We start from the raw sequence: 26869 nt of genomic DNA on the forward strand, positions 1-26869 counted from the left end.
GTGGATCAAGGTGATCCAGTTGACATAGCTGGACTTCCAAAAAACCTTTGACAAAGTTCCTCATCAAAGACTGCTGAGGAAATTTAGCAGTCATGGGATAAATAAGGGGACAAGTACATGTGTGGATTGCTAACTGGTTGAAAGACAGGAAACAGAGAGTAGGAATAAATGGGGAGTTTTCACAATGGAGGGAAGTAAGAAGCGGAGTCCCCCAGGGATCTGTACTGGGGCCGGTGCTTTTTAATTTATTCATAAATGATCTAGAAGCAGGGGTAAGCAGCGAGGTGGCCAAATTTGCAGATGATACCAAACACTTCCGGGGAGTGAACCAAAACGGATTGTGAGGAGTTCCAAAAGGATCTCTCCAAACTGGGGGAGTGAGCGACAAAGTGGCAAATGCAGTTCAATGTTGGCAAATGTAATGTGATGCACATTGGGACAAAATCAGGTATACGCTGATGAGATCTGAGCTGTCGGTGACTGAGCAGGAGAGGGATCTTAGGGTCGTGGTGGACAGCTTGTTGAAAGTGTCGACGCAATGTGTGGCAGCTGTGAAAAAGGCAAATTCCATGCTAGGGATCATTAGGAAGGGGATTGAAAATAAAACGGCTAATATTATAATGACCTTATACAAAACTATGGTGCAGCCACACCTGGAGTACTGCATACAATTCTGGTCACATCTAAAAAAGGAGATTGTTGAATTGGAAAAGGTGCAGAAGAGGGCAACCAAGATGATCAGGGGCCTAGAGCACCTTTCTTATGAGGCAAGACTACAACACCTGGGGCTTTTTAGTTTAGAAAAAGATGACTGCGGGGAGACATGATCGAGGTCTATACAATCATGCATGGTGTGGAGAAAGTGAAGAGAGAGAAATTCTTTGCCCTCTCACATAACACTAGAACCAGGGGTCATCCCATGAAATTGATCGCTGGGAAATCTAGGAGCAGCAAACAGAAGTACTTTTTCACACAACACATAATCAACTTGTGGAATTCTCTGCCACAAGATGTGGTGTTGGCTACTAGTTTGGATGGCTTTAAAAGGGGTTTGGACAACCCCTCCATGGAGGAGAGGCTCCCCAGGGGCATCTGGTGGGCCACTGTGTGCAACATGATGCTGGACTAGATAGGCCTCCTTGGGCCTGGTCCAGCAGGGCTCTCCTTATGAGACCTGAAAGGGACCGTGGAAGTCCTCTCGTCCAATACCTGGCTCAGTGCCAGAAGTGGCTGTTGTGTGGCCACCTTGTGGTCTCAGGGCAGGTTTTACATCACACCCTCGTCCTAAACCTGTGCTCTCTCACACAACACCCCTGCCATCTGCATAACTCAAACCTGGATTCCAGCTTATAGAGCAATCTCTGAAGATGTTGGGACAATGCAAAAGTGGGCTGGGTGTATTCCGTACCAAAAATGAAGTTTTGGCACTCAACTATCGAAACCCTGCTCCAAGGACATTCTTCCACCAGATACAGTGATGCTGGGTTGCATAGCGGCTCATTCTGCATTGGCAAAGTACTTCACTCGGCTTTTGCTACTCCTTTTCAGGGGCAAGGGACACAGCTGCAGCCTACCTGTAGCCAAACAGATCTGCCTCTACGCCTTCCGAGATGGCGTAGGGCCCCTTCCTCTAGAATTGTAGGAAAGGTAACACGATGTAGCAAAGGCCATACTGGACTCTGAACTGGGTATCAACACAAACGTCAGCTATGAAAATCATGACATGGCCCAAGACAAGCCTGTCTGTCTCCTAGGGCTGTTTTAAGAAAATGGAACTCACTCACTCACCTGCACCAGCTGGACTCCTTCAAGGACAGAGGCTGGAACAGAGACCCCTCGACAGGACTGTCCTCCAAGGGACCCCACCTACCACCTCACTGCCATTATTAGGGGCTCACGCACTATGCTGTTGGTAGAGGCACTAGGGGAGAAGCAGAGCCCAGAGTTGCTTCAGAAGGCAGGATTCAATGGCCCGAGGCCTTCATGAGCTCTGTGACAATCCCCATCAAAACCAATGCAAGCCTTGGTCCTCATACAGCCACCATGGAGGTGTCCAGGTCATCAGTCCATCATCTGGCCCCCTCTGGGGCAAACTGTAAGGGTGAGGGGCTTAGCAGACCATGCAAGCATAGTGTGAGAGAGGGGTCTGTGTACAAGCCCACGAAGGCGTGGCCAACCCATAATAGAGCAGAATGGGGTGGTGAACTACAGAGGTGGTGCAGCTGCAGGAAGGAGAGGCCACCTCAAATGCTTCCCTCCCCAGGAACTCCCTACAAACAAAACACCAGGGAGACTGCATGGCTCCGTGGTCTGCTCCCTACTGTCCCAGTCTCCTACTCAACTTTGGTAGGGGAACAATCAAATACACAAACCCACACTCCACAGTAGGAAGTGATCCAGTCCATTTTATAGTATGTGTAAACCACAGACCACCAAGGAGGGAAGCGACAAGAGAGACCCTCTTTGCTACCAGCCCTGCTTGCCTCAGGCTGCAGCTGTCGATACAGGAGCCAGAGCAAAGAAGAGCCATCAATGCTGGGGGGGGGGGGGGCGCAAAGCCAACATGGTTTCAAGGCTGAAGGTAGAGAGTATGTTCGTCATCCCAACTATTGGGGGGGGGTACAAAGTGCCCTTGGTCTTTCTGCACTCCCATGGTCCCCAGCAGGCACTGTCTAGTGATGCCCCCCATTGCTTGTTTCGGGCTAGCAGCAGCTTCGGGTCGACGGCCAAGCTTCTCGTGTGCTGCCTCCACAACCTCAACTTGCATATGAGATGCACCAAAGCCAGGGCACACCGTAATGCTGGTGTTTTTAATGTTCCTAAGAATCAGGAAACAAAATCAAAAATAGACTTCCCCTTGCTCTTTTGATAAAAGTAATAAAATGGTTAGCACTGTTAAATTAAATCCTTAAAAAACAAAAACAAAAAACCAAGACCCAAAGATCTCCAAGAAATCTGGGCGTTTCAGACAGGAGCTGTGACGACTACAAAACGGCAGCCAAGACCTCGGCACACACCAAAGGAGTCCCTTTGCTCCGCGGTTGACAGCCAACAGCTTCCGCGAGAACACGCAACTGGCACACCAGGGAAAGCAACAGGGAAGAGGCACTGGGGAGCCTCTGGCGACACCGACACAGGGATTTACACTGGACACACACCGCTGAGCCAGAGCCACCCCCCTGCACTGCACAGGCTGCTGCTGCCGCTGCTGCCCCTCTGCTTCCACTGCCAGACCGGGCCATTGCTTTGCCCCCCCCATCCCCCGCTGTCCCTCCCACAGCTCTAGGCGGCTCCTCCCGGGAGCTGCAACACAGAAGGGGGCAGCAGGCAGCTCCGAGGTGTGCATGATGCCCCACGGGAGAAAGCAGCCAGCCCAGGGCAGGTGGGCATGATGCCCCCCGTCAAGGGTTTGCAGGACTGGAGGAGAGGAGAGTCAAGGGTGCACAGCTGTAGTGTCAGCCCCAGTCTCCAGCACTTTGGGGCCAGCCTCGTCCCCTCACTTTGGAGCAGAGTTCTCTCCCATCACTGTCTGTCTGTCGGTCCAGCCAGGTCACTGCTGATTAGTTAGGGGTTATCTCCCGGCTGGTACTCTGCTCCCGAACTGTCTCTCGATCCTTGTCTGGAACAGTAGATGACGAGGAGGAGGAGGAAGAAGAGGAGGAGGAGGAGGAAGAAGAGGAGGAGGAGGAGGCGGCGGCGGCGGCAGTGGCAAAAGTCCGTCCCGAGTGCTTATAGGCTGTGACGAGCTCCTGCAGCCGCTCTGGGGTGGGCTCCCACTTGGCAAAGCCAGAGTTGTTTTGCAGGAAGAGGACAGCAGTGTTGTGCACGGCTTTGTAGTACATCTCCTCTCTGTAGGAAGACAGACGTTCAAGAGGTGGGATCACCCATCACCTCACCAGGGCTCACTGGATAAGAACCTCCCGTGGGCCACAGCTAAGCAAGCCAGGCTTTACAAGGGTCAGGGCCAGCTAACCATTTGATTCCTGGGAGCTGCATTAAAAGGATCTCAGGCAGCAATACATGAAGGGAGCCAGAACAGAGGGGGCTGGGCAAGGTGGGCTGCCCAACAAGCTCTGAGGACACGTGCCCTGAATCAAGAGCACCAGCTGGGGGGCCAAGAGGGGCTTGTCACAGTCACTCTTAGGCGATGGACAGCATGGGTTGCTGCCTTCTAGCACCAGACTGTGTCCGACTGTCTCCAGAAACAATCGGGCAGACGTACTACTTCTGTTATTTATACACCACTTTTAAAAAACCTTTCCAAAGCGGTTTGCCTAGATGGATGGATGAGACGGTTCCCTGTCCCCAAAGGGCCCACCGTCTAAGAGAAGAAAGACAAGACAGACACTGGAGGGATGCTGTGCTGCTGGGGATGGAGAGGGCCAGTTGCTCTGCCCCCGCTCAAGGGAGAGAATCACCCCCATGACTGAGCAAGAGGTGCCTCCTGGCTCCGCTAGCAGGGCTGCCCGGGACACTCACGAGAGCAGCCGGCCCTCCTCGGAAGGAAGGAGGGAAGCGTGCGCTGCTTGGACCCTGCCAGCCAATCCCGTCCCTGGGATACTAGCAGCACGACAAAGCCCAGCCCCTGCTCCTTCTGGAACCTACAGCCTGACTTCAGGAGGCCCCATCCAGGGGTCCTGCTCTGCCCCCCACCAGGCAGGACTCTGCACAGGCCTGCCTCAAGGAGGAGCCGGAGAAGAGGAGCCCAGTGCCAGGGGAGCCCCGGACAGATTCAGGCCAGCCAAGGCACTGGGCAGAGCGGCCAGCTGGGCCTTCCACTCAAGACGGCAAACTTACTTTTTGCAGACATGTTGGGAGCCACTGCGGTACTCGTGGTCAAAGGCGGGCAGGATGAGTTGGTGCCGCTTGAACCGGCTCTGCTCCATGCGAGTCAGTGCTGGCGTGGGAGGATCCCGCCACTCCGGGATGAAGACGATGAAGGAGAGGGGCTCACTGGAGGTCTCCAGCAGTTTCTAAGGCAACAAGGGGACAGAGACATCGGCCTTGATGGCCACCAACTGCCTTGGGCCAGGCAAACACAGGCCGGTGCCGCCCCCGCCCCGCCCCCCACAGCCGAGCAAGAAGGGAGGGCAGGAAGACAGTGTTGCCTCGCCGGAAAGCAACCACCGCGGGAGGCGGCATACCTCAAAGTGGGACACCATGGCGTCCATCAGCTCCTCACAGAATGGAGGGTTTGCCTCAAACGAACCACTGATGGGGAAGAAATCCAGGCAGGGACTGAAGGGAAGAAGAAGGAGAGAGGCTAGCGGCTCCCCACCCCAGGCATCCCCAGGCTGGGGTCACGCTGAGCACGACTCCCGGCCCCCCTCCACCCCCAAGCACGCAGGGAGGACTGCTGCCCCTCCCTTCTGCCCCAAGCCCTGGAGCTGCACACAGACTCACTCACCCCCTCGATCCAAAATAGCCGTCTGTGTCCAGGAAGGCCGAGCAGTACTGCTTGAAGTAGCAGTTCAGAGGGGAGGCAAAGCACTCAAAGCTCACCCCAAAGTGCTTGTGGAGGGCTTCGAAGACATGCACCGGGAGCGCCCCCTGCAGGCCGGTCCCTTCGTAGAGCCCCACACCAGACATCATCTGCAATGAGCCCAGGCAGGCCACTGAGCTGCTTGGCTCCAGGTCCCAGAGCCAGGCAGGCTCACTCAGGGACCCACCCACACGGGCAGTCCAGCTCAGCCAGGGTGGGCTTCCCTCCCCACCAGCCAAAGCTCAGCAAGAGGGCCCATACCTGGTATCTGCGGAGAAGGCACCACACCCTCGGCAAGAACCGCTCAAAGCCAGAGTCATCAATGCAGCTGTACCGATAGAGCAACCACTGCAAGAGAAAGGCAGGCTGCAAAGCCACCTGAAGGTGTCGGGACGGAGGCAGAGCAAGCAAAGGCTGCTGGGTGGCTGGGCCCAGAATGGAAGCCACCCTGTCGTCCCACAGCTCCCTCAGAGCACCGTAGGCCACATGGGGTGGTGAGAGCCAACAACCTGGATGGCTTTCAGCGGGGTTGGGATAGCAACGGCTACGAGCCAGAGGGCTATAGGCCACCTCCAGCCTCAGAGGCAGGATGCCAGTTGCAGGGGAGCAATAGCGGGGGAAAGGGCCTGCCCTCACCCCCTGCCTGTGGGCTTCTCAGAGGCACCTGGTGGGCCACTGTGGGAAACCGGAGGCTGGACTAGACGGGCCTCCTTGAGGGGCCTGACCCAGCAGGCTCTTATGAGCCCGCAGCCAGACACCACTGCCCTTCTTGTTGGGGGCCTCAGCCCACCCCACAGAAGGAGGGGTGCTGCTGCCGCCATCCTGCCACATACCAGCTTGCTGAAATAGCTGCGGCTGACTTTCACCATCTCGCCCTTGTAGCGCACACACACCCCGTTGTTCTCCACATGCATCTCCACGCTGGGCAGCGGCGGGGAAGCGATGGCCAGCCTCGCTGGGTAGCAGTAGACAAGCCGGTCCTGGACCTCTGGAGCGCCGACCTCCGCTAAGGTTGGGGTGGGGTGGGGTGAGTCCCACTCAGGCGGCACCCCCCCCCCCCCGCACAAGGGAGGCTCACCTGCCCAGCAATCCCTCGCCAAGGCTGTCCAGAAGCAGATGCAGCCCAAGGGTGCTGAGGCAGGCTGCTGCCTCCAGGCTAGGCTGCCCCTCCTCCTCCTTGCACCTACCAGAGATGTTGTGCTCCTTCAGGATGGCCAAGTGCTTCTCACGGATGCGCTTGACGTACTCGAGCGAGATGTGGTAGATCTTGCTGCAAATGCCCTCCACAGAGTCCTTGGCTGCAGCAGACACATGGGGACCACACTGCTTGCGCAGGTGCTCCAGGCGGTCCTGCAGGGTCAGACAAGAGGGCCCAGAGACACTCTCAGGGTGGTGGCTCCCAGCTCTCACACACAGGAAAGCAGGATGCAGCCACCACACACACACCCACAGCTGGTGGGGGAAACCAGGCCACTGACCATGTAGTCTTCCTTGGAGGCCGAGTGGTCCCGCCGCAGCCAGCTGAAGGTGTCCTCCACATTCCACTTCACCACCTTCCTGCTGTCTGGAGAGGCACTCCTGCACACGGGAGAAGGCCACAGCAATTTAGCCCAAGACCAGGCTGGCCACTGGCGCTTCGTGAAAGCGGGGATTTCCGGGACCAGCCACTTCCAACGCACTCTGCCTTTTGCATTTAGGCTTCTGCTGTTTCAGTGCGACTGACAAAACGTTTCTGGCCCCGGTCCAGCTCTCCCTCGTGCTAGTGCTGCCAGCCACTCTCCTCACCCTCCAGGCCCAGCGGCACAAACAACCCCTCCGACTTGGGCTTGGAGAGAGCGGCCCCGGTTCACAGCAGCCACAAAGGAAAAAGAAAAGGGCAGCAGCCCCAACCTGGATTCGATGAGCCTCTTTGCCGCCTCCGCGTATTTGAACAGCAGCCGCTTGGCTTCTTCCCGGAACTTGATTCGGGAGAGTCTGCAGCACACACAAAGGTAGGAAGGGGTTGAAGTTGGGAGGGGCTGCCAAGCCTGCCCCCACCCCTGCAGAGCAGCCTCCCTCGCCCCCCCAGTACCTGATGGGAATGTCATTCATGATTTCTCTGAACATGGAAGGAGAGACAACTGGCTCGCAGTTGCTAGGCAACAGAGGGTCTGCCCCTTTGTCCACCACCTTCCGCTCCAGCATCCAGCGGTTGAAGGATTCTCGTGGAGGATCAATCCCTGAGGGGGAAAGCAGCACGTGGCCAATGAGGGCCCTTCTGGGTCCAGACCAAGCACATCGTGTGGGGCGGTGACGGAGGGAAGGGGGCGGTGGGAACAGCGAGGAGACGGCGGAGGCCAACGCAACACACCTTCCCGTTGCTGGCACAGCTCTCGATAATGCTGGCGCAGCTTCAGCATCAGCTGGGACCGGAGAAGCTCCACCTCAGGGTGGGTGCTCAGCACCTCAGATGGTGCCCTCTGCTTGATCACCGCATTTGTCTGGATGTCCAGGTCCCAGTACACTCTACAGCAGAAAACAGACAGGCAAGGCACACAGAGCTTCATGGGAACTGCAAAGTGAAGAGGCCCTGGTGGGGCCCACTTTCCCACCATCACTCTCCAAGAGAGCAAGGACCTTCCGGGCCATTCCTGCCCCAAAGACTTACTCTGTGGGTCGTAAAAGAGCTGCCTGCTGTTTGTCTTCAGGAGAGACACCCAACATCTTCAGCAGAGGAGTCCCAGGAGTACAGCAAGAGTTGGGGGCTGGCTGCGCTGGAGGATTTCCTGGCACATCCCCCTGAAAGTGAGAGATGCCAGACAAGACTGAAGGAGGAGGCAAGGCCAGAGCCAGGTTTGCTAGGCGGGCACCCATCACCCTATACCTCCTCAGACGATGACACAAGCCACTGGCACCAGCGTATTCTCAGGGGCTGATGTGAAATGGAATCTGGTACCAGACACCCAGACCAACTCTTGCGTCTTTCAGTCAATACCTCCCATGAGGACGTCTCCTAAATCTCATTTAGCATTTTTAGTAGCATTCATCCATTAAGCAGCTCACCATTAGGCGGCGCTGTGATTTTTCCATCCAACATGAAGCAGTTTGTTTAAAAAACCTGTTTAAAGATTCACATTTCCCTGGCAGAGCAAATATGCTCTCCCATTGGTTGAGGTGATTATGACATCAGTGCTGCTCCATCTCTCTGTTCAGGGCAGACTAGAAGCCTCTATCCGTCCTGTCTGTGACTTGTTTTGCACAGATTCCTTAAAATAACTGAAGTAAGATTCTGAAAGGAAATTCAGGAAGTCTCATTTGTAGTCGATTCCGGCATGACACCATGCTTCTCTGCTGGCAATGAAGAAGTGGAGATGAGGGGAGTGAAGACCACAAGGTTAGCATTAGAGCTGGCTCTAGAAGTAAAAAAACCCCCTCCCCTCTCCAAAATATTGCCTTCTTACATGGGGTGCCACTCTCGGGGGAAATACTGTTGATCTTTATTTCTCTCAGAGAGAATGAGAAATCTCTTGAAATTAAAGTGCTACCCTCATTACACTGGAATGATTTAACGCCTGTGTTCAATAGGGAGCCTAACTCAATGACAGAGGGCGGCTCCAGTGGGGGAACAAGGGGGGCGGGCGGGCTGTGAGCCATGCATTATATTTCTGAAGTAGGAAGCCGGCGGGGGGGGGGGGGGACAAATAAACTAACAGAGATTCAAACTGGATGTGACAGCGGCAATATCTGTATGGTTAAACATGAATTTGCCCCAATACCTTTTAGACTCATCATTAGAAAGTGATATCACGTATTTCTTCATATTTTAAGTACAGTCCTCCTTCGCCTATCGCAGTATTCCCAACTGCGGAATTGAGTATCCATGACTGGGAAACTGTGACTGCCCTCACCTACCGCGACCTGAGTATCCCTGGTTTGGCAATTTAAAAAGAAGATTCGGGGTTGGGGGGTAATTTGGGGGGTCAAGGGGACATTCTTTCAATTTTTCACCTTGTTTTCAGTTGCTTTGCAACTGCAATTCCCCTAACCCCGTTTGCCATTGAAACCAATGGCTCATCTACCACAAATTCACCAACTGCCAGGGTATCCAGGAACGAACCCTCACGGTTGGCGGATGACAGGACTTCTGCCAGAGTTATTACTAATGGGCGCTTCTGAGCGGTAATTCCTACAGTTGTTCTATCATGCCTGGGAGCTCTCTGTCTAACAGCTGAATGGCACGTGTAGCTTCTCCAATCATTAGGAGACAAGAACTTCACCAGTTGAATTTCTGGCTGTTGTGCAGCTGAGGCACAGGCCAAATATCTACAGCTGCCGTTTCCATCCTAATATGGTAGGTAAAGTTGCACTTGTTGGATGTCTGCCTGTCATGCAACTGGTAAAGAGTCCTGGGTCCCCTGGCCCTTAGAAGGCGGCACATGGCTGGCGGACTTTAAGAGCCAAGTAGGAGGAACTCTATGGCAAGAAGTAACTTCAGCAGGACTTCCCATCAAGGTTCTTTCTCCCCACGGTGCGAGAGTATCCATTCTCATGGGGTGCCACACCCACTTGCTCCCTGTAGGCAGGACTTCTGTGGAAACGAAAGTAGCCCCATGCTGCCTCTGGCAGGATCCACCCAGTTCTGGGAGTGTCTGGCAACAGGCAGTAAGCAGGCTCCAGGCAGCATAGCAATGGCATGAACAAACAACAGGCGCCAAAAAAGATAAGGCACTTCACCTCTCGGGAGGAGAGCTGGTCTTGCAGTAGCAAGCATGAATTGTCCTCTTTGCTAAGGAGGGTCCGCCCTGGTTGCATTTGAATGGGACACATGAGAGCACTGGAAGATCTTCCCCTCAGGGGATGGGGAATCCGCTCTGGGAAGAGCCCCTGCCTGCTTGCACGAAGAAGGTTCCAAGTCCCCCGCCCCCAGCATCTCCAAGATAGGGCTGAGAGAGACTCCTGCCTGCAGCCTGGGAGAAGCTGCTGCCAGTCTGTGTAGACCAGTGGTTCCCAAACTGGGAGCCTCCAGATGTTGCTGAACTACAGCTCCCATCATCCGCAGCCACAATAAACTGTAGCTGGGGCTGATGGGAGTTGTAGTTCAGCAACATCTGGAGGCTCCCAGTTTGGGAACCACTGGTGCAGACAATACTGAGATAAACGGACCAACAGTCCATCTTGTTAGAAGGCAGCTTCCTATGTCCCTGTAACGTACAACAAGTGTACATAGCTTCCGAGGAGAATGAAATGAGATAGAAGTAGAAAAAGAGGTAAGAGTCAATCAGAATCAATTCAAAATATAAGTGTACCACACCCATAAACCGAGGGTGGGTCGTGTACCCTCGTACACTGGGGAGAAAGAACCTTCACAGTCAATACTACCAACGTTACTTTCTCCCCCAGTGTAGGAGGGTCTCTATTCTAATGGGACATACCAAAGCAGTCATCTCTGGGCAGGAAGATTTATGTCACAGAGAAGAACGATGTAGAAACCACTTGTTGGAGTACAGTGCCACATGCTGCTAGGGCCAACTGGTATGTGTGAAGTTTGTAATGTCTAATGAATGGCAAAACTGTTGTCCATGTGGCAGCCCTGCAGATTTCTGAGATAGGGATGTGCATGGAACCGCAGGGGTGGGATAACTTTAAGGGTGGCAGAGGGTCACTTACTATCCGCCCCCCGCCGCGTTTCCCCTGCTGGTGCTCTCTTAAAAAACAGTCCGGCAAAGCAGCCCCCTACCTCCCTGTCACCCTGTCCTCTCCTCGGACTGGAAGTAACCCGTGCGCACGTCGGTGCATGTGCGAGCACATTGCAAAAGGGCCTCCAAACAGGTTCATGCACATTCCTATTCTGAGATGGGGGTATTTGCACAGAACACTGCTGAGGCAGCTGCGCTGTGGGTAGAGTGAGCCATGATCTTGAGAGGCGGATGTGGCGCGAGTGATTTGTATGCGGTAGGTATGCAGGCCTTGATCCAGCGTGCCAGAGTGGTCTTTGACAGCTTCAAACTCATCGCAGCTGGATGATAATGAACCAACATGGAGCCAGTATAGTTAACTGGTGATGTGTGCTTGATGTATATTCCAAGAGCTCTCAACATCCAGAGTATGCCACAGTTTCTCTTTTGGGTGCTGAGGCCTAGAACAGAATGATGGGAGAACAATGTCCTGATTCCTGTACAACATAGTGTTGACTATTTTAAGTACCACAGAGTCTGCCTGAAAAATGCAAAGGTGTTTACAAATGGAGAGGGGCCCCAACTCCAACACCCTGAAAACGAAGGTAATAGCTACCAGTAATAGTACTTTGGTAAGTCAGTAATTTGAGTGAAGCTGTTCTAAGAGGCTCGAAAAGAGCCTTTGTAAGGATAGTAAGAACTTGATTAAGGCTCCATGATGGGAAGTGATGGATCGGACGAGCGATGCTGGATGCTCCTTAAGGAAGCGTTTGACGTCTGGATGAGATGCCAGAAAAGACCTGGAAGAGAGCTGAAGAATGGACAGAGCAGATGCTTGCCTTCCAAGTGTGTTTGTTCTCAAACCTTAGTTCAGGCCCACTGGTAGGAAGGCAAGAACATGTGGTATTTTTGCCTTCAATGGTTGTATTTATTTGCATGTGGTCCAGTTTAAGGAGGCTGTCCAAGTCGTTTGATATATTTGAATTTTTGGTGGTTGGTGTGAAGCCAAGATAGTGTCTTGGATCTGAGTGGAGTAACCTTTGGCGGCTAGGACTGCACGTTCAGTAACCACACGTGAAGTCATAGCTAGGTTGGTTCTGGATGGTGGAGAGGGCCTTGACTGAGCAGTTCCATACATTCTGGTAGCAACCAAGGTGGATCCACTGTCAATTTCATGAGGTCTGAGAACCAGGGTCTCCTGGCCCAATATGGAACTACTAGAATTAGCGCTGTTCCTTGTTCCCTGAACTGCTGTAATATCCTGGGAATCGTGTGTGTGTGTGTGTGTGTGTGTAGTGTTCCTTGGGGCCACTGAGATGTCAGGGCATCTATGGCCTCCACCTGTGGGCACTGATACTTGGTGAAGAATCTTGTCAGAAAAGGTCAAGGACGGGATGGCCTTTATCATGGTGAAAGCTGCCAGGTGTAGCATCCACTCAGTGGTCTGGGCTGTAGCATCCACTCAGTGGTCTGGGCTGTAGCATCCACTCAGTGGTCTGGGCTGTGTGCTCACTTCTATATTCTGTCTCCCACCAAGGTGCTCTGCTTTGATGGGCAGAATGACACAGAGTCCATTTGAACAAAATATTGGACTCCTCCAAAGAGTGAGATTGTGTGCTCCCTTGGCAGTTGATATTAAGCCTTGGTGGCCACAATGTCTGTACTGATAAGGACGTACTGGTCCTTGACTACATTAGTGCAGTAGTGCCAGGTGAACCACTCTGAGTTCCAGCCAGCTGATGCCGTGCTGAATCTCAGATGTGGACCATATGCCCCGTGAGAAGTTATTGCAGCAATGCTGGCATCCATTGTCAATTGAATCCATGTGGGTTCTTTGAGTGGGACACCCCGTGTGATTACAGGGGATATCCACCACCTGTATTTCTCCAAAGAAATTTGGAGAGGGTGAAAGATCGGGATGATTGTGTGAGCCTGAGCTGTGATCTGGTCTTGGTGAGGCAGAAGCAGCCACTGGAGAATTCTGGAGTGCCTCCAAGCCCATGGCAAGATGTCAAGGCAGAAGATCATGCACAGGCTGGCCAGTGATAGGAGGGCTACCAATGGCTGACTCATGATTTGACGAGCTTGTGAACATATTTTGGATTGTTTCTCCCAAGAAAGGAAGACCGCTCTTTGGGGGTCTTAATAAGCACCCAATAAGTGGTAAATCTGTTGAAAAGGAGTCAGAGCTTTTTGTGGAATTGACTAGGAAGCCATGGTTGAATGGTATGGAAATGGTCCTGTTGATGTCTGATTTCGCCCTCTGAAATGACCTCTATCTGATCAACAGATCACCCAAATGAGGACAGGTGTGCAGCCCTTGGATCCGCATGTCTACTACTAGGGAAGCCATCACTTTTGTGAACACCTTGGGTGCAGAGGAGAGCCCAAAAGGTAGGGAGTGGTATTGAAAATGGTGGTTTGCATAGTGGAAGTGGAAGTGTCAGTGGGCTGGGAGAATGAGGATGCAGAGGTAAGTGTCCATCAGGTCTAGGGAGGTGAGAAAATTATCCTTTTGTATGGCTTGTAGAATTGTGTGCAGAGTTTCCATCCAGAACTTACATTTCCTGATGAATTTGATGAGGGACTTCAGATCCAATACCACTCTCCAGGATCCATCATTTTGGAGCACAAGAAATAAAATAGAGTAGACGCCTCGACATCTGTCTGTTGAGGGTACTGGTTTGGTTGCCCTGATTTGGAGAAAGTACCGAATTGCCTGGGTCATGTGTTGATATTTCGCAGGGTTCCTGGAACAAAGTGTTATGAAGTGTTCTGGGGGTGTTACTTGGAAATCCAATGAGTAACTATGGTGGAGAGTACCTAGCGATCCACTGTTGATTGTTGCCATGCTGGCAGGAACTCTGAGTTATTCTCCTATGGGAGGAGAGGGATAGTCATTGCTGTGACTGATTTTTGTTGAGGTTACTGGGGAAGATGGTGTTCCCAAAGGAGTGACTGGTTTGAGTTTGTCTGAATGGCTTCCTGTGCCTGGAGTTCCACATAGGACACCATGCTGAACGTGTTGGAATGAAAATTGGGCTGGTTAAGCCAAAAAGGTCGCCGGTTATCCCTCCTAGTAGAGGGCATACCCTTTTCAATGTATCTTGTTTTGACCAGGACATGGTCCAGTGATTCTCCATGGCGTTTTGTCCCCTTAAATGCTGAGGAGACCAAGTTGATTCTTGTTAGGCCCTTCCTACCTAACAACATCTGAAGTTATAGCCCTGGCTGAAAATGGCACAGAGTCTAAGCTGGCATTAGCTATGAAGGCTGCCACCTTCGCTGCTTGTTTAGTCCTGGTCTGAGTTTGGTGTGTGCCTGCGGGAGGCCTTGTAGGAGTTTTTTGGCCCACAGAATAGATGCTCTGGCAAAAGTGGAGGTGGCAGCTGCTGATTTAACAGATAGGGATGATAAAGGTAAAGTGCGCCGTTGAGTCAGTGTCAACTCCTGGCGACCACAGAGCCCTGTGGTTTTCTTTGATCAAATACAGGAAGGGCTGACCTCCTCCCGCGCAGTATGAGATGATGTCTTTCAGCATCTTCCTATATTGCTGCTGCCCGATACAGATGTTCCCCATAGTCTGGGAAACATACCAGCGGGGATTCGAACCCGCAACCTCTGGCTTGCTAGACAAGTCATTTCCCCGATGCACCATTAGGTGGCTATAGGGAAAGTTCATGTGATTTCCTTTGTAAAAAAGAAATCAATCACTTTTTCTACCCTCAAGACACCCAAGTCTTTCATCTCCCTCTTCGATAGGACTGTACAAAGGACAAGAGATGCCAAGGAGGCATCCACTAAGGGGACCGCTAGAGAAGCTGATACTTCTGCAAGTATAAGATTGTTTTGGTAGGGAACCCAGACCTTTGGAGGAACCTGGTGTGGCCCATTCTTCCTGAAGGATGACAATTCAGGATTGATGCATAGTCTTGCAGGCCTTAGAAAGTAATATTTCAAAATCCTCATGCCTGAATAGTTTGGGGATTGGCTTTGTTAGTTCCACCTCCAGCCTCAGAGGCAAGTTGCAGGGGAGCAATGGCAGGAGAGGGGACATACCTTCATCCCCTGGCTGTGGGCTTCTTGGAAGCATCGAGTGGGCCACTGTGCAAAACAGGATGCTGGACTAGATGGGCCTCCTTGGGCCTGATCCAGCAGGGCTGTTCTTTTGTTGTTGGCCTTCGTCAGTAGACCATTCACCTCCCTCTTTTATCAGACTGAACCCATTGAGAATTGGAATCGGAAGATAGAATGTTATGAGGAGTGGGGGAATGGAGTGTATCTAGGATTGACTGTAATACAATAGGCCAGGTGGGGAGAGGCACAATGTGAACTGCTTCGGCACTCTGATGAACCATGGGTGTATACTGGCCACCGTGATCAGCAGTGGAGCTGGGCCCTGGTCATCGGGGGGACTCTGCCAGAAGGTCTGAGTGCTGCTCTGGTCTCCCTGCCCATGAGAAGACGGGCTGCGTGGGCAGGGCCGGTTCGGCTGGCTCCTCGTGTTCCACATGGCGGAGGGCGCAACTGGGTTGGCGGAGTCTCCCCGTGCCAGCCAAGTTGCATGGGCCTCTAAGCAGGGTGGTGGCTGAGCTGTGCCCCAGCTGGAAGGAGAGGCTGCCAGTGAGTGGATGTGCTCGTCCGTGTGCCGCCTTCTCCCAAGTGTCTGGTGAAGGGGAGGAATGAAGAGCAGCCCGTTGCTGGGTCCAAGCAGTCGGGAAAGGAATGGAAAATAAGTCAAGCATGAGAAAAAAGCTGGCGCTACTGCGAGGTCCCGTCCACAGGAGCAAGGCAGGACCCAAACTGGGTGGATCATCCCAGAGGCAGCACAGGGCTACTTTCGTTTCTACAGAAGTTCTGCCTACAGGGAGCAAGTGGGTGTGACAATCCATTAGAATGGGTACTCTCCTACACAGGAGGAGAATGAAGGGCCACTGCCAAACAGAAGCAGCAACGCTACCAATGCTAAGCAGCTGAGGCCAGGTGGTGCAGGGGAAGAGGCCCGATTTACCTCAGAGACTCCAGTCAAACCATCCTAGTGTAATAGGTTGCCCTTTATTTTCAAGAGATTTCACTAGCCCTGACAAATTATTCTCAGAGTGAACGGCACAAAGAGCAGGAAACAGACACTCCCCACTCCATATGCCCAGGAAAGTTCCTGTTTTTTTAAAAAAGGTTGGGGGAGGGGGGAATAAAATAAAAATACAATATTGGAGGATAACAAACATGCTATAAGTTGCTTGTACCAATACTGAAATGGCCCTGACACACAAACATGGATTTCTCACTGAACAGCTTTTCTCTTCTCATTCCACCTACCTGCACAAATATTTTTTCAAGTGTGCTTTTTATTCTGCTCTTGCACAGTGGTACCATATACTACTTGTGCCAAAACCACGGTTGTTTTTGGTCAGATTACTGCAGAAAACCTTACTCTCCATACTCAGAATGACTAGGCTTCAAAGAAAAAGAGCAGCAATGATGTCACAACAGAGCCAACATGGCTGTTGCCTGTTGGGCCTGGCCAAATGGCATTTCAAGCCTTGATTTCAGCAGCAACAACAACAAACAGTAAATGACATAAACACTTATTGGTGAGAAGTGAACCACCTTTTTAAGGAGATATCCCCATTCTGAAATGGATGAGCATCAAAGCAATAAGAAGTGCCACTCAGAGGGCTGAGCGAAGGAGGCCGCTGTGGAGATGGCTGCGCCAGGAATCTCCCAGTTCACCTTGGCTGCTCCAGGGTCCGCACCACACAGAGCGGCACTTCTTCAGACAGCTGCCTTTACTGCCAAGGAGCCAACAAGCCAGCCCTCTCCACTACGCTGGGAATGTGCTACTCTGGTTTGGTTTTGCTCCTGCTGGGCTCACAACTCTGCTCTTGAAGGCTCTTCTGTTGCTGGATAAAGTCTCTCGTTGCTGGATAAACAGTTACTCCTACTGCCTCTAGCAGAAGTCCTGCGCATGGCTCCAGCCTGACCTGGTTGGGTGGGGGCCACACAGGGACGGGGGCCTACCTTGGGCTTCTTCACGCTGTTGCCACTGGGCTGGACTTCCTCAGAAAGTCTCCGTTTCCGCATCTTGTTTTCAGCAGCAGCAGCAGCAGCATCGCCAACTCCCGCTTCTGCAGGCACTGGAGCTGCATTCAGACCCAGAGGGTCAGACTAGGGAAGCCCAGAACAAGAACGGTTAGGTCCTGAACCCGGACTCTCCCACCCACTCCAGGCACAACAAGCCTTGGGTCCTGAAACCAAGTCAGTGATCCGAACCCACATTGCCTGCCAACTGCTTCGTGACCCACGGCAGGAATGAGTCAACGAGCTTCGGCTGGCAGGGGATGCTCCTCCCTGCCGATGCCCCAGCACGAGGGCGGGCTGGCAGGCCAGCCAGAAACTCACAATGACGTCGTGTTGCCCTAGAAGTGGCATCTCCCAGAGCGACTGGTTGGTGAAGCGGTTGAAGTAGTAAGGGCGGTTCTCCCGCTTGCTCCAGCACTTCTCCCAGCCAGCCTGCACCAGCTCATCTGAGGGACAGCAGGAGAGCCAGGAGTCAGGAGGGCCTGAGGCTCGCCTAGGCCTCCCTCGCGACACGCAGGCCGCCTCTGCCAGGGCCACCTGGGGCCCCGACGCTCACCAAACAAGTACCTGGCAAATCCTGCACCAGCCGGACAGGCCTGGGGGAGCTCGGCTGGTTCTGGTGGGAGGTGCCGGGAGAGTGGCTCATCAGGGCAGCTTCCTCCCTGGAGTTGCCGTGGTTCTCATTGGCCATTTCTCAACATTGGCACTGAAAGGGACACAAGGAAGCAACGTCACCACAACATCCCCTCACAGCCAAGCTTGTGCCCTGGCCAGAGAAGAACTAGCACCCGTCACCCTCTGGGGCCCACCAGTCCTGGGGAAACATGCTGTTCGGGAGCACAACTGCCTGGGCCCTGCAAGCAAAGCTATTATTGTTTATATACCGCTTTTCAACAAAAAGTTCCCAAAGCAGTTTACATAGAACCAATATAAGATGGCCCCCACATTATTATTATTATTACTACATTTCTATCCCGCTTTTCCTCCAAGGAGCCCAGAGCGGTGTACTACTACATACTTGAGTTTCTGCTCACAACAACCCTGTGAAGCAGGTTAGGCTGAGAGAGACGTGACTGGCCCAGAGTCAACCAGCTAGTCTCATGGCTGAAGGGGGATTTGAACTCGGGTCTCGCCGGTCCTAATCCAGCACTCTAACCACTACACCACGCTGGCTCGCAAGTCCAAGAAGAAACACAAGGGAGGGACCAGCACCAGCCACTGGAGGGGAGCTCGGGCTGGATGTGGCCAGCCACTCCTTGGCTCCCCAGTCCAGTGACAAGAAGCCATGGCACAGGAGCCCTTCCCATCAGCTTGGCACTCCCCAAACAAAGTGCTGAGCCACCATCCCTCCCAGGTTCTATAAAGCAGGAGGTGTGACTGGGAGGGGCAGGCCTGGCCTTCTCCTACCTCAGCCTATATTTGGGGCCTCAAAGCAGTATTTCAACTCCACAGCACATGAAGACCAGGATCAACAGGCCTCCTATTTGGGCCAGAGAATATGTTCAGGCCCCAAAGCCTTTCCCTGCTCAGCCTGCTGTACGGCCCGTGTTGCAGGAGTAAGGGAAGGCAGGCAGGTTGTTGCCATTAAGTAGAAAGGTGCCAGGCCTCCTCCACACAATTTCTCCACAGCCACTTGCCTGGGCAGCTTCTATAAAATCCACCACCTGCACCCCACACAAACCTCAACTCAGCTGTCTTTGAAGTGTCACTAAACTATGAGCCAAAGCTAATATACTCTCCAGAGAACTCCTTTACACTGAAAATTGTCTGAAGACATGAGGGCTAAGATTGCTCCCAGCTTCAGACCAGCCTTCCTCCGCTCAGCCAGCTGAATGCCCTGCGTTTCAGGAGCAAGAGAAGGCAGGCAGATGCTGTCTGCCGGGACCACCTTAGTCGGGGTCTGAGTAAGGGCAGAAATCTTGCAGAGCACCCAGGATGTGCCTCAAAACCAACATTTGCTGCCCAAGAGTATCCAAGACAAGTGGCCACCAGCCTGGGCTTTGCTCTGAACTTGCCCAGTGACTATGTGGGTATTTCTGGAAGAGTCAGCGCCACCCTCCCAACTAAGCCCCATCACAAATGGCCAGGTAACCTCCATAGATCTAGCTGGCTACACACAACTGCTCAGCTAACAAAATGAGGATTCCAACCAAAAGGAGACAGGCAAGGCTTTGTGTGCAGGGTAGCAGGTTCATCCAGTTGCCTGGACCAGAAGCAGTCTTGGTCTCTCTTCTTTGGCAGCCCCTTCCCATCAGATCACCACCCCATGAACTGTGCCCTCTAAGGTGTGCGCACGTGCATGTGCTCACAAGTTTTTGGATGTCTGCTCAGTTCATTTTAGATCCCGCTCAGGTTGAATCAGCAAGGCCCCATTAGGAAACTGCCATATACTGAGTCAGACCATTGGTCTATCTAGCTCAGTATTGTCTTCACAGACTGGCAGCGGCTTCTCCAAGGTTGCAGGCAGGAATCTCAGCCCTATCTTGAAGAAGCCAGAGAGGGAACTTGGATGCTCTTCCCAGAGCGGCTTCATCCCCTGAGGGGAATATCTTGCAGTGCTCACATATCAAGTCTCCCATTCATATGCAACCAGGGCAGACCCTGCTTAGCTATGGGGACAAGTCATGCTGGCGACCACAAGACCAGCTCTCCTCTCCCCATGCATTCTGAATGCACGTGCGTACACACTGCCTTGATACAGCTACCCAGAACAAAACTCATTCCGCACACAGATAAAAGAAATTAGAGGGACCACTGACCCCATGCCATGACCTGAAGGATAGCAGCACAACATAAAACTGCCCATAAAAGGTTAAACACACACACAATAGCTCTTGCCTGCTTTGCAGTACACACTTAGCCTGTCAGCCATATGCCACCAGCACTCTGGGTGCTCCTCAAGTCCTATCTTGGTTAGCCCGATACCTGCCTCCCTGCCCCCCGCTCCCCCAGGCACTGAGGGGTGGGCAAAGGGCCACCAAGGGAAGGCCAGCATACATCTGCAGTTGGGCCTCCAGGTCTCAGCCCCAAGCACAGGGCAATGCAGCTTTACGTGGGGCCTATGGAGCAGTTGAAAACATGTCGCTTCCAGATCCTGCCCCCATGCCGCTTACAGTCCAGAAGCAAGAGCTGCCAGTGGTGAAGGGTTCTTGTTGCTTCTCTGTCAGAGCACTGAAGAGTCTTACCAAGGGTAAACAGTTCTTAATAGTTTTTAACTGTTTTAACATTGTGTTAAATTGTTTTAATACTTTAATGCTGTTTTAATTTGTACTGTTTTTATTGTAAACGGCCCAGAGACATTGGTTTGGGGAGGTATACAAATATGTTAAACAAACAAACAAACATGGACCCTGGGAGACAGTAGCAACAAGGTCATTTGAGAACAGAGCTGTCCTACTTCCCAAAGGGCAGGCTTGCAGCCTTACCAAGGGACCTCTTGGGATATAGAATCGCCCCCGTGTGACAAGTCTCAACTGCAAGGATGTTACAGCAACCCCAGCAACTAGTTTGGCAAGGGGGCTTGTGTTCCTGAGCTGCATTCTCGCCATCTTTCCAAAATGGCTAATGCCCAGGGTTCCTTGGGAGCTCCAATGGCACAGAAAGCCTGCTGACTTGTGCATGCTGTGGCTTGACAACCCAGAAATGTGTAACTGAGTCTAGACCTAGAAAGCCTCCTAGACCTGAAGAGTTCTCTGTCAGCACAAAGGAAAACAGAACACTAGTGAACTTTTAGAATGTAGAACAAACAGAACCCAGTTTAATTGCAGAAAGTGTAAGACTCAGCAACAGGTAGACAACAGAAGGAACTGAAGTCCAACACACACCCAGAGATCAAAGGACCACAACAGGCACCACTGCACAGGTGATACACTGAATGAGGGTGAAGCACTTCAAAGTGAGAGTGTTGCAGAAAGGGGAGATACCCACAGGGGACTGGCTCTGTGATAGGGAAGGCCACAGGTCCTGAAAGTGGAAGGAGCTTCCTTGGTTGGCTTCCACCGGCCACTGTGTTTCTGCTACAAGTAGAAAGGGAGCCTCCAGCAGCAGCTGCAGTCCACCTGGGTGACGATGGAATCCAGCTAGCCGGGGCTACTCACAACTGAAGTTTGCCTCGCAGCTTTCTTCGGCCTCATACTGACTTGGGGCTCTGCTAGCCCATCCGCGGGGCTGAAAGGGAAGAGGAGGAAGAGCCGGGGGTGAGCCCAGGACCCCTTCGCCGGCAGCCACCACGACGGCTCTGCAGACCCTCGCCTCGGGACCACCGGCGGCCTCCCTGCCGGGCTCCCTTGCCCCGAGGCGCCGGCGGCGGCGGCAGGAGGGCCCTGGCGCCCAGCCCAGCCCCGGAGGCTGGCAAGCGGCGGCGGGGCAGGGCTGGCGGAGCACGAGGCAGCTTTGCGGGCGGGCGAGGAGCCATCCATTGGCGGCCCGCAGAAGGGGTGGATCTTCGGGCGCCGCCGCCGCCGCCGCCGCTCGTCGCAGCAGTGTGTGCAGAGCCGAGCCAGCCAGAGCAGCGCAGGCAGCCAGCGAGGGGCCCCCGACGCCGCCCCAGCACGGACGGTGAGCCGCCGCCGCCCGCTGCGAGCCCCGAGGAAGGGAGGGGACAGGCACGCGGGGGGGCGGCGGGCAAGCTCCCGCCGTACGAGCCACCAGCCGCAGCAGCGGGGGGGGGGGCGGGGAGAGCAGGCGGGGGGGCCGCCGGGCGTGCCTGGGGCGGCGGGGAGGCACAAGCGCCCGCCTGCCAACCCGGAGGCGGCGGCGGCGGCGGCAGGGGGGGCTCTCGCTTCCCCGGACCTGGCGGGGGGGGAGGGCGGAGACCCGGGACCCCGCCCGCGCAGGCAGAGCAACAAGGGCCCGGTCAGGGCGGCGCGCGTGCACGCCCCCGGCGGCGGCGAGGGAGCGAGTGCGCGCGCCCCAAGATGGCGGCGGTGGCGGCGGCTCTTCCTCGTCAGCGCCGCCGCTGCCTGGCCCCGCGCCCACCTCCGCGCCCGTGGCCCGCGGCAAAGGAGGGGCTTCCGTGCGCAGTGCCCCGCCCCCTCACCTGCGCGCGGGACCGAGGCCTGGGGGAGCCCGGGGCCGCTCCGCTTCCCGCGGCCATCCGCTTGCTGCCTCACGCTGGCAGCTGCCGCCGCCATCTTGTATTCGGGACCCGCGGCGAGCAGTGCGCAGGCGCCGGGCACGCCCCGCCCAGCTGTCTGCGCATGCGTTGCTCGGTTAGCTGACCCGGGCACGCAGGCGCACTTCGCTTGTCTCGGGAACTTCGAGATACGAAAGGACAAATCGGCGTTTGCCGGTCGGTGGGACTGGAGCCGGAGCGCGGTATGGCGCACGCGCAAAGGGACAGCGCTCTGTTTCTGCAGAGCGCATGCGCGGGTTGCTTGACGGGTCGCGTTGGGCTTCGTTTTCGGTGTGGGGAGGAACTGCTTGCAGTGGCCGCTTCTGCCTTGGCGCTGCTTAGTTCGCAAGTTCGAGCCCCGGTTAGCAATAGCAATAGCACTTACATTTATATACCGCTCTATAGCCAGAGCTCTCTAAGCGGTTTACAATGATTTTTTAGCATATTGCCCCAAACATTCTGGGTACTCATTTTACCGACCTCGGAAGGATGGAAGGCTGAGTCAACCTTGAGCCCCTGGTCAGGATCAAACTTGTAACCTTCTGGTTACAGGGCGGCAGTTTTACCACTGCGCCACCAGGGCCCCACCAGGGTTGGGGTAGTAATATATAAAGGGGCACTTCAGTTTACCTTTATCTCATTGATTACGCTCATCTTTTATCGACCACACAGGTATAAATATGACCTCAATAAGAAAAAGGGAGACATATTATAATTCTTGCTATCTGGCCAAAGAAGCACCTTTTAAAGTGGTATGCTTTTTATATTATGCCTTTGGAGAGCAACTGGCCCTCTCCGTCCCAGCACTGCACCCCTCCCAGTGGTTGCAAGGAGTACCTGCCTTTGTATTTCCTTGTCTTTAGGCTGTGAGCCCCCATTGGAGACACAGAAGCACCATATTTCTTCTTCTTTGTCATCTGAAGGCAGTGATGGGCTGGATGAGGGATAACAACCTGAGGCTTAATCCAAATGAGACAGAGGTACTTATTGTGTGGGGTCAGAGCTTGGGAGACCATTTTAATCTGCCAGTTCTGGATGGGGTCACGATCTCCCAGAATTAACAGGTATGCAGTCTGAGGATGCTTCTGGATCCGAACCTCTCCCTGGTGTCCCAGGTTGAGGCGGTAGCCAGAGGTGCTTTTTATCGGCTTCAGCTGATACGCCCGCTGCGTCCATTTCTTGAGATGAATGACCTCAAAATCAGTGGTACATCTGCTGGTCACCTCCAAACTGGATTACTGCAATGTGCTCTATGTAGGGCTGCCTTTATACGTAGCCCGGAAGCTGCAGTTGGTTCAGAACGTGGCAGCCAGGTTGGTCTCTGGGCCATCTAGGAGAGACCATATTACTCCTGTGTTGAAAGAACTACACTGGCTGCCGATAGGTTTCCGGGCAAAATACAAGGTGCTGGTTATAACCTATAAAGCCCTAAACAACTTAGGTCCTGGGTGTTCAAGAGAACGTCTTCTTTGCTATGAGCCCCACCGCCCATTGAGATCATCTGGAGAGGTTCGTCTGCAGCTGCCACCAGTTAGTCTGACGGCTACTCAGGGACGGGCCTTTCCCATTGCTGCCCCTGGGCTTTGGAAGTGACTCCCTCTTGTAATAAGAGCCTCCCCATCTCTTACAACCCTTCAAAAGGCACTGAAGACATACTTATTCACCCAGGCTTTTAATTAGATTTATAGTTTTAATACTTTTGATGTTGGGTTTTAAATGATTTTAATGTTTAAATGATTTTGTTTAATTGATTTTAATGTTTAAATGGTTTTAATTGTAAACTGCCCAGAGAAGCAAGTTTTGGGTGGTATAGAAATATGTTAAACAAATAAAATAAATTGCTTTAAGAACTTTCTGTTGTTGAAAATGTATGAAGAATTGTAATAGCAGTACAGTCATTACTGCCAATCACAGGTTTCTGAATTGCAGTTTTAAGTGTCCAGGACTGGGAAATTGTGTCATGTCTCGCCAACCGCGCCCAAGGAACCGTGGTTTAGCAAGGGTGTTTTTTTTTTTGCAATTTTGGGGGGTTTGCGCAATGGGGGAGTTGGGGGTGATTTCTGGGGCTTCAGAGGTGATTTCGCTTCAGGTCCCACTCCTCTTGCTAATTATGGCTGATTCCGGGTGTTTGGGGGGGAAGTTTTTTCAGTCTTTCCCCCTCTATTTTTTGGTCTTTTCCTAACTGTGATTCCCCTAACCCCCTGTTTCCAATGCATTTCTATTGCTCTCCAACCGCGAATTGGCCAACCGTGAGGTTTTCCCAGAATGGAACCCTTGTGGTTGATGGGAGATGACAGTACTAATAAAAAAAATAAACATACAAAACATGCAGGGGCATTCCAGATGCATGTAATACCTGGCTCCCAGTCCTCTAGGGCAGAGGTAACGCCACCCCAGGAACATGCATAAGCACAGCCCTGCTGGATCAGCCCAAGGAGGCCCTTCCAGCCCAGCCTCCTGTCTCACACAGTGGCCCACCAGATGTCTCAGAAGAAGCCCACAGGCACGAGGGGAGGGCAGGCCCCTTCTCCTGCTCTTGCTCCCTGCCACTGGTATTCAGAGGCATCTTGCCTCTGAGGCTGGAGGTGGCCTATAGCCACCAGACTAGTAGCCATGGATAGACATGTCCTCCAGGAATGTTATCTAAGTCCATCTTAAAGCCATCTAATCTGGTGGTTGTCACTACATCTTGTGGCAGTGAATTCCATGTTAATTATGTTCTGTGTGAAAAAGTACTTCCTTTTGTTGGTCCTCCAATTCCTGGACTTCAGTTTCATGGGATGACCCCTGGTTCTAGTGTTGTGAGAGAGGGAAAAAAATGTCTATCCACCTTCTCCACACCATGCATGATTTTATAGACCTCTATCATGTCTCCCTGCAGTCGTCTTTTTTCTAAACTAAAAAGCCCCAGGTGTTGTAGCCTTGCCTCATAAGAAAGATGCTCTAGGCCCTTGATCATCTTGGTTGCCATTTTCTGCACCTTTCCCAGTTCTACAATGCCCTTCCTTAGATGTGGTGACCAAAATTGTACGCAGTACTCCAAGTGTGGCCGCACCATCGTTTTGTATCAGGGCATTATAATATTAGCAGTTTTATCTTCAATCCCCTTCCTAATGATCCCTAGCATGCAATTGGCCTTTTTCACAGCTGCCGCACATTGAGTTGACACTTTCAACGAGCTGTCCACCACGACCCCAAGATCCCTCTCCTGGTCAGTCACCAACAGCTCAGATCCCATCAGTGTATACTTGAGGTTGCGGTTTTTTGTCCCAATGTACATCACTTGACACTTGCCAACACTGAACCACATTTGCCATTTTGTTGCCTACTCACCCATTTTGGAGAGATCCTTCTGGAGCTCCTCACAATCTGTTGTGGATTTCACTACCATAAATAGTTTATTGTCATCTGCGCTCCCTGGTGAAATAAGAGCCTCCTCATCTTTGACAACTTTTTAAAAGTCTTTAAAGACACACCTATTCACCCAGGTTTTTAATTAAATATTGTTTTAATAGTTTTAACATCATTTTAATTTTTTTTTAAAAAAATTAAATTGTTGCAATGTTTAACTTTTACTATATCATTTTTTAAACTACCATTTTAAGTTTTTTGTTGTAACGTGGTGTAGTGGTTAGAGTGCTGGACTAGGACCGGGGAGACCTGAGTTCAAATCCCCATTCATCCATGAGACTAGCTGGGTGACTCTGGGCCAGTCACTTCTCTCTCAGCCTAACCTACTTCACAGGGTTGTTGTGAAAGAGAAACTCAAGTGTGTAGTACACCGCTCTGGGCTCCTTGGAGGAAGAGTGGGATATAAATGTAATAATAATAATAATAATAATAAATTTTAACTAATGTTTTAACTGTTTGTTTGTTCGCTTGTTGTAAACCGCCCAGAGATGCGAGTTTTGGGCGAGCCAAGAACCTGGATGGCTTTAAGAGGGGCTTGGATAACTTCATGGAGGAGAAGTATCAACGGCTAGCTACTAGTCGGAGGGCCACCTCCAGCCTCAAAGGTAGGATGCCTCTGGGTACCAGTTGCAGGGGAGTAACAGCAGGAGAGAGAGAATGCCCTCAACTTCTGCCTGTGGCTTCCAGCGGCATCTGGTGGGCCACCGTGTGAAACAGGATGCTGGACTGGATGGGCCTCCTTGGGCCTGATCCAGCAGGGCTGTTCTTATGTTCTTATGGCATATAAAAGTGTATTAAATAAAAATAAATTTGGCCACTTTGCTGCTTACCAACTTCTAGATCATTTAGATCCTTTATGAACAAGTTCAAGAGCACTGGTCCCAATACAGATCCCTGAGGGACCCCACTTCTTGGCGTGGTGGCAAAGAGACCCAGCTTGGGGCTTCCTCTGCTTGGCTCTTGCCTCGGCCATGACTTGCCTTGTGGGGCGCTTGGAGGGGGTGGGGGGTGGAACATGATCGCGCAGGAAATGGGCAGAGGGTGCAGGAGCTGCTCCGTGTGGCTGGTACCTGCTGTGTTTGCATTTCATCAAATTCGCCCCAGTTCTGTCTGAAGAACCATTTGTAG

The 26869-nt window shown here is 52.8% G+C and overlaps 2 protein-coding genes across 3 annotated transcripts; one reads left to right on the top strand and one right to left on the bottom strand.

Moving 5' to 3' along the window:
* Window positions 1-2791: 2791 nt before the first annotated feature.
* PCIF1 (phosphorylated CTD interacting factor 1) lies at window positions 2792-22420 on the bottom strand. Of its 2 annotated transcripts, XM_053248385.1 has the most exons (17): window positions 22256-22420; window positions 21145-21384; window positions 17785-17923; window positions 17539-17663; window positions 17158-17304; window positions 8130-8260; window positions 7833-7987; window positions 7554-7701; window positions 7373-7456; window positions 6961-7060; window positions 6670-6832; window positions 6316-6488; window positions 5744-5830; window positions 5408-5592; window positions 5145-5238; window positions 4798-4973; window positions 2792-3849 (listed from the first exon to the last, which is right to left on the bottom strand). In XM_053248385.1, exons 3-17 carry the CDS (start codon window positions 17906-17908, stop codon window positions 3561-3563), a joined length of 2181 nt encoding a protein of 726 aa, XP_053104360.1. In that variant the 5' UTR covers window positions 17909-17923; window positions 21145-21384; window positions 22256-22420; the 3' UTR covers window positions 2792-3560. The 2 variants fall into 2 exon arrangements, with proteins under 2 accessions (XP_053104360.1, XP_053104361.1); XM_053248386.1 differs by lacking the exons at window positions 17158-17304; window positions 17539-17663; window positions 17785-17923; window positions 21145-21384; window positions 22256-22420 and adding an exon at window positions 8525-8669.
* On the top strand, window positions 19297-26570 carry LOC128322183 (uncharacterized). Its single transcript, XM_053242961.1, has 5 exons — window positions 19297-19304; window positions 21441-21774; window positions 23194-23310; window positions 25478-25541; window positions 26228-26570. Exons 1-5 carry the CDS (start codon window positions 19297-19299, stop codon window positions 26311-26313), a joined length of 609 nt encoding a protein of 202 aa, XP_053098936.1. The 3' UTR covers window positions 26314-26570.
* Window positions 26571-26869: the final 299 nt, after the last annotated feature.

Source organism: Hemicordylus capensis, chromosome 4, assembly GCF_027244095.1.
Source record: "Hemicordylus capensis ecotype Gifberg chromosome 4, rHemCap1.1.pri, whole genome shotgun sequence".
In the NCBI taxonomy this organism is placed as follows: Eukaryota; Metazoa; Chordata; class Lepidosauria; order Squamata; family Cordylidae; genus Hemicordylus; species Hemicordylus capensis.